The sequence below is a fragment of the Corylus avellana genome, chromosome ca6 (genome assembly GCF_901000735.1).
Source record: "Corylus avellana chromosome ca6, CavTom2PMs-1.0".
Lineage (NCBI taxonomy): Eukaryota > Viridiplantae > Streptophyta > Magnoliopsida > Fagales > Betulaceae > Corylus > Corylus avellana.
In genome coordinates, this window is record NC_081546.1 from 17,890,171 (window position 1) to 17,897,379 (window position 7,209).

Genomic DNA, 7,209 nt, shown 5'->3' on the forward strand with positions numbered 1-7,209 from the left:
ATGAGAGAAGTTTATAACTTAATGGGAGATGACCATCAAAGGGAGTCCTTAACTGAATAATACTCAATCACTGAGTATTAGAAGTTGGCTTGTCCAGTGTATCTGATGACAGCAATAAGATAATTCCTAGGATACCGAGGGATCGGCAGCCTCGGGAATATATCCCCGAGTGACCCATTCCCAGGTGACCGTGTTTTGGCAATATCTTTCTTCCTTCCAATAATGACTTTCGTGGGCTGAGCCCCTATCAACTTTGGGTTATATTAGCCAGGACTTAAGTCATAGCTCTGTTACTGGACTAGGATTTCGCAGCCCACTGGACCTTAGTGAAGGATATTTTCCCATCACTAAACATGGAAGAAAACAAATTGTAACATTGTGTCCTTCCATCCATTGGCTTTACGCAAATCTCAATCTACAAACCAATAGAAACATTAGAAATTTAGACAAATAAGCACCAAATAATCTCAATTCATGTAAGAAGACTTTTAACTGAATGATATACCACCCACAATACACTTTTATGTTTCATTTCTCCTTTTTCGGCTGCTAAAGAGTGTTTGCCAACTAAATTTAAATGAGGAAAAAAATTGATTGATGTGACATAAAAGTGAGTTGATGTAATCTTAATGTAAAAAAGTAAAGAAGAAAATGCACTTTATCCCCCTCCCCCCAAGTTTGACCCAATTTTCAATTTAAATCCCAATGTTTAAAAATTTGTAATGTATCCTCATAAAGTTACAAAATTTTGCAATTCAACTACTCTGTTACCCAATTCCGTCTTCTCAGACGGAAAGTCGAACACAAGTTTGGCACGTCATAATTTTTCCCTAAATCTTCGCATTTTGCCCCTCATATTTTTAAAATAAAAATTGGGGTTGGCTGTAGCCACCCCCTTTGGCCATGGGGGTGGCTTTGGCCAGATTGGGGGTGGCCTCCCACGGCCCATGGGGGTGGTTCGGCCACCCACAAGGGGCCAAATGGTGGTGGCCGAAACCACCCACAAACCCAAGCCACCCCCATATGGCCAAGGCCACCCCCAAATGGCCGGATCTACCCCCAATCCGGCCAAATGGGGGTAGCCAAGCCATCCTATGGCCAAAGGGGGTGGCCAGCGACCCCCCAAATGGTCAATTTTTTTTTTTTTTAAATGAGGGGCAAAATAGGAAGATTTGAGAAAAATTATGACATGCCACGCTCGTGTTCGACTTTTCGTTTGAGAAGACGGAATTGGGTAACAGAGTGGTCAAATTACAACATTTTGTAACTTTGTGATGATACATTATAAATTTTTAAATATTGGAGTTCAAATTGAAAAATTGGTTAAACTTTGAGGGGAGAGGGTAAACCGATAAAGCATCTATTCGTTCCATTGGCTAAAACAGAACAAAAAATAAAGCATAAACTTTCTCCATTACAGATGGTCTAAGGATTTACACAACAAAGAAATATTTGAGACATACACAAAAAAACAAAAACAAAACTACCATCAACCAAATTTCCTCACCCAGTAAAAGAAAATTTCTTTCAACACCCATTTTTGATAAAAGGGGCAATTAGCAGAAAATTAGTACTAAATCTTCATACCCATTCGGCATATACCAACCAACAAGCCAACAATATTTAAGCTTCAAGATTAGACGAAAGAGCCCCAACATTTGGTGATGAATTTTACAATTAAAACTGTAATTTCAATTTGACATATATAGATTGTAAACTAATAATGATCGTGTGATTCTTATTTTCATAAAATTAATAAGAACCATATTAATTAAAGAAGAAGTAAATAATCTTCTTCTAAGGCATGGACCATGGCTGAAGGCTGAAGCTCAAAGGAAAGGGAATTTTTGTTTAATAAAAAAAACCAAGTCACCCTCCCACCTAAAACTAGAGGGAGAGAGTGAGCTTGAAATAATAAGATCTGGAGAGAGTGGGGCCCAAACCCGAATATCTCCGTTGAATAATTCGGTTGCATTCCAACCATACAAGGATCCAATTGTACAGCCTCTCCTGATTACGTGACGTGTCAACACAGTAGCGACTTAAAATGAACGTCTGGCCGTCCATTTGCGAGCACACATTTTCCTTTGCGCTTGTGACACACACATTATATACTCCTCTCCCCCACCACATTTTCTTCAATTAAAATAAATAATAATAATAATAATAAATCGATAGAAAATCAGGAATGCAGGACCGGTAGGAAGAGGTTGTGGTGGAGAAGAGAGACACAGAGAGAGAGAGAGCGGCCATGGAAACTGCTATGTGCAGTCGAGTCCCTCTTTCGCCGAACCACGTCTTCAACCCTACCAAACCCGGTACTCTCTTTCTCTCTTTCTCTTTCAATTGTTGCTTCAATTGGATTTCTCAGCGGAAAATTCATGCAGAAATTGGTTGGTTTCTAAGATTTTGAATTGGCTATGGATGAGATAATTGAATGTTTCTTGTTATGGCTTGTGTCCCTGCGCAGGGGATAAGTACTCTGCTTACAAGCAATGCACGAACCGGAGCGTTTTGATGACAGTATCCGCCGCTGGGTTAGGGAAAGGTGGCGGGTTACTGGAAAAGCCTACCATTGAGAAGACGACACCTGGCCGTGAATCTGAGTTCGACTTGAGGTAATATGAAATGTTGAATGAGTGAACTGTGTCAGTATGCCTAAGCACTTGCAAATTGCAATCTTATGAAATCTCTCACTCTTTTCAGCTCTCACATCTAACCAACTGATCACTAGATAATTATTAATCACATAAAAATAAAAAATCCAATTCTGGAGGTCCCTTGGCTTGTTTTGAAGTCGTTCAAGTCGGCTGGAAGCTTAATTATTCATCTTGTTAAGTATCTAACCAATATGCTAAAAGCTGAAATGTGAAAAATTATGCTTTTAAACCTATCCCATACTAAGTTGGCCCAATCTAGCTCCCATACCTCAAATTGGGCTCACCGTGCTCACCGTGATCATAACAATCCACCACGCTTTTGTGACGATGTTATGGTGGCCTACTCTGTAGCAGCTTTCACTTCGAATTTGGTAGCCTTGTTCACTTTTGCGGCAGCTTCACTCAAGCACCAAGTAGCCCTTTTCATAGGTCACCCTTTTTCGAGATTCGAAAACATGACGTGGTGTCTGCTCTTGATGTTAAATATTAAGTACCTAATCAATACACCAAAAGCTCCAGTATTGATAGAACGCAGAAAGTTAGGTCCTTAAACCTATTCCCTACTAGCTGACCCAATCTAGTGCTCATACCCCAAATTAGGCCCCACTAGGATCACAACACATCTATTTGCACATTTCTCAAACTACAAACTGCACATTTGTCTGACTTGTATAAGAAGCTACTGAAAGTGTAAATCTTTCTGTTATTGTTCTCTTGCTTATACCATCGAGACTAGTAATATGCTCACCTGCCTATACGCTGTTAGATTCTCAACCTTTCGGGTATGTTCTGTTCAACCCCTTTGTCATCTGATACAGAGGCAGATTGTTTCCCAGATAGGGTAGCTTTTATACTTTAAGTACTATCTATTTTTTATTATTTTATATATATATATATATATATATATATATATATATATATATATATGTTTTTAATCTTGTTCTTTCATGGGGGATCTCCTGTCTGTCATTTTTCATCTAGGAAATAACTATGTAATAGCTGATTGATAAGTAATTGGGTGTCACTGGAGTAGATTTAGGTAAGTCAGGACTTAGATTTTAGATTGTCTGGATTTGTGACATATTAGACATTAACTGCTCATATGTGGTTGCATTTTTTGTTATCACATATATGTACTCTTGATTTTGAGCTAGACTTAAGACTAGGATCATAGATATGTGTTATATTCTTTTTTGTAATTCATATATTTCCAACTTTGGAACTGTTGGTTTTTATTTATTCTTTTTTCTTTTTGTTTTTTCATAATGCACAAGACAAATACTTACAAAAAAAAAAAAAAAAGTAATGCAAAAGACAAATCAAGTCCAGTACAGGAGTATATAAAAATTAAAAGTCAATTTATAAATTACCTCCCTGTGGTAAGGATAATTATAATTACATAAGTATTTAATTAAAAGTTAATTTATAAATTACCTCCCTGTGGTTAAGGATAATTATAATTATCTTCCTTTCCTATTTTTTAGAACCGTCACTAAACCTTCCTATTGTGTGGAGAAAAATAAAATTGTCATATTTTCCATTATAATTGATGGGTTCTCCCACATAATGTGCACCTCATGGCTTCAAAAAACTTAGCCCTTAGGTGGAGCTCAATACAGCTTGAAGTTTCCTTGAAAAGGTGACAAGACAACTTTGTTCTTGATTTGTGGAAAAACAGCACTATTCTCGTCCATTACAAGGGCCAAGTGAGGCTAAATTTTGTGTTTCTCATAACATCTACATGTCATATAAGGGAATTTGTCAATGGGGATGGAAACTAGACAAGTTTATTTTGCTTCAACCACATAGAGTTTTAATGACAATTTCCCAAATATGAAAAGATAATTCGTAATTAGCCATAACCACAAGTTGTTAATTTTAAATTTACCAAAAATTGAATATCTGTCATATGTCTATCCAAAAAACCTAAGCATTTAGTAGATAATTTTCATTCAAAATTGGAGTATGCATGCTCCAACAAAATTAGGTTTTGAATTTTGGTTTTCTTTCCTCAAATTTTTTGTACTTCTATTTCTCCTAGATGCTTCAATGCTGTAAATTTTGTGTCTTTTTCTCTCTTCACCATTTCTATTGGCTTTCTTCCCCTCTCTTTTTCTAGTTACCACCAAAACTAACTTGTAAGATTGAACAAATATAACACAAAGAAAGGTATCTTTTTTGGCATCCCTTTTTGTATTATATGCAAATCCATCTTCCATCCTATTATGTTAACGACACTCATTTTTAAGGCAAGCTCTTCGCTACATCTAATTTGAACTCAAATTATATATGTAGTCTCACACACATTGTAACTTATTTGTCAGTACTCAACTTCTATATGCATGTATATTAAAAGCTTATTACAATATATAGTCTAGATTGATTGCATATACTGAAATCACTTCAAAATGGAGTTGATTTGCTTTTCAAAATTGATTCAAAACCAAATTGAACTAGTTATTCAGCTCATCATTCACTCTCTAACATGTCAAAATTAATTTTAGTTTCCTATTTTTACATTCTCTTTTTGCTTTCCCGAGATAAATCCTGACTTTTCCATTGTGTTTGTCCATGTTGCTCTTAATTGAGTTGCATTTCTCTTGGGGGCTCAACTTCTGTAAGTTGTTATCTGTTCTTTACCGTATTATTACAATTTTAATCCTAAGTTAATTACCAGTGCTCCAGAGCAAGAGATGGAGCATGGAGCATACCACCATCATTTTAGTGGTAGAAAGAAGGGAACTATGGGAATTTCCCACTGAAAGTAGAAAGAAGTAAATTATGAAATTGCCCTTATATTTTTGGGGTGAATAGCTAATGCATTTTTTAACCTCAAAGTGATAAACTATAATTGCAAATGGTTAATTGTTGCTCGAATTGTCTAATTTAATAAATAAAATTGACCACAGAATAGCCAAAAACCATACAGTTAACAATCCTTGCAGGCGTTTTCATTTTTCTTCTCTGGTTGTGCCTTCAGGTTGTTGATTAACTATATTTGCTTAACATCATTTAAGTTCATGCAGAATTCATGCTAAGATAGGGATGACAATCCTTTTCTTTAGATGATAAGAGAAGATTCAACTATGTTCATTACTTTGGCTTTCAGAAAATCAAGGAAAATGTCCCCGCCTTACCGTGTTCTCCTGCATAACGACAACTTCAACAAGAGGGAGTATGTTGTCCAAGTGTTAATGAAGGTCATCCCTGCAATGACCCTTGACAATGCAGTTAATATCATGCAAGAGGCTCATTATAATGGCATGGCAGTGGTAATCATCTGTGCCCAAGCTGATGCAGAGGAGCATTGTATGCAACTGAGAGGAAATGGTCTTTTGAGTTCAATTGAGCCTGCCAGTGGTGGCTGTGAGTAATCTTCTCATATTGTCAGCTTTAATCCATTTCTTGTTCTAGAATTCTGCTCCTATGTACATAAACTCGAAAAGTCCATATTAAGATGAACCTTTGTTATCATGTTTCCCATGTTAAGACATGTCTACAACTATACATCACTGCTGTTTATTCTGATGGACGGTTATCAGTTTGTGTGCATTGTATCCAAATTTGAATGGATATAATTTTGTTTTATTTTATTTTGTTTTTAATGAGCATTGCTCTGTAGGAGTATGGAACAAAAGTACTTGTTCCCATACACTTACAAAATTTGTTTACGAAGACCCTTATCATCTTTACCTGAATTATATCCAACGGGCCGACATGTTTTTTTAGGACAGTTTTCTTCTCTTGCTACTGGTATGTATTTTTAATAGGATTAATAAAGCATGTATGCACGTGAGGATATGCGTTTGAACAGCATATGTATGAACTTAAGGAATGTTTTCTAACCCCACTACTCAAAAGATTTTTTTTTTTTTTTCCTTTTTTTGTTAATAAGAATATTGGTTGTAAAATAAAAGAAAGAGGAATCCTACTTTCTAACCCAACTTCTCTCACTGGTGAGGCAATTAGGGGTGTTCAAATGAGGCAGTTATAACATCTCCGTCAACCGCTTTGGTAGGCGGTTATAAAAAACTGCTAACCGCCTACCCTTATATATAATAATATATATTATATATTTTATATTCATAATAATTATAATATAACATCCAAAATGGCGTCGTTTTGGCGTGTATGACTGTATGTATGTGAAATATAATGTAGTATGTGATGTTTTTGGCCAAGCCTTATTCAAAAAAATTGCCTGACCTAAAAACCAGCATGTTCATTTCATCTTTTTGTGAACACTTTGCCTCAAAACGTTTAAAATAAGCAAAAAAAAAAAAAGGACAAAAATAATATTAAAAAACACTTAAAACTCAAAACCATATAAAAAGAGGATAAGAGAAACAAAAGAGCATATGTACGCCCGGCGTGCAAAATTTTTAAAACAATAAAGAAAAAAAAAATTTTTTGGTGGTACCCTTGCCTCTGCGTCTTGTCCGGTCATACAAAAGAATTTATAAAACCGTCGGTTATTGGTTTGAATAACCCCTAACAGCCAATTGCTTAGGCGCTTGCGGTTATTAAAAATCGATAACCGTCCAAGGTG

At 35.9% G+C, this 7,209-nt stretch overlaps 1 protein-coding gene across 1 annotated transcript; it reads left to right on the top strand.

The window, feature by feature from the left end:
• Positions 1–2,169: 2,169 nt before the first annotated feature.
• LOC132183576 (ATP-dependent Clp protease adapter protein CLPS1, chloroplastic) lies at positions 2,170–6,188 on the top strand. Its single transcript, XM_059596902.1, has 3 exons — positions 2,170–2,318; positions 2,471–2,618; positions 5,770–6,188. Exons 1-3 carry the CDS (start codon positions 2,252–2,254, stop codon positions 6,032–6,034), a joined length of 480 nt encoding a protein of 159 aa, XP_059452885.1. The 5' UTR covers positions 2,170–2,251; the 3' UTR covers positions 6,035–6,188.
• The last annotated feature ends 1,021 nt before the right edge of the window (positions 6,189–7,209 follow it).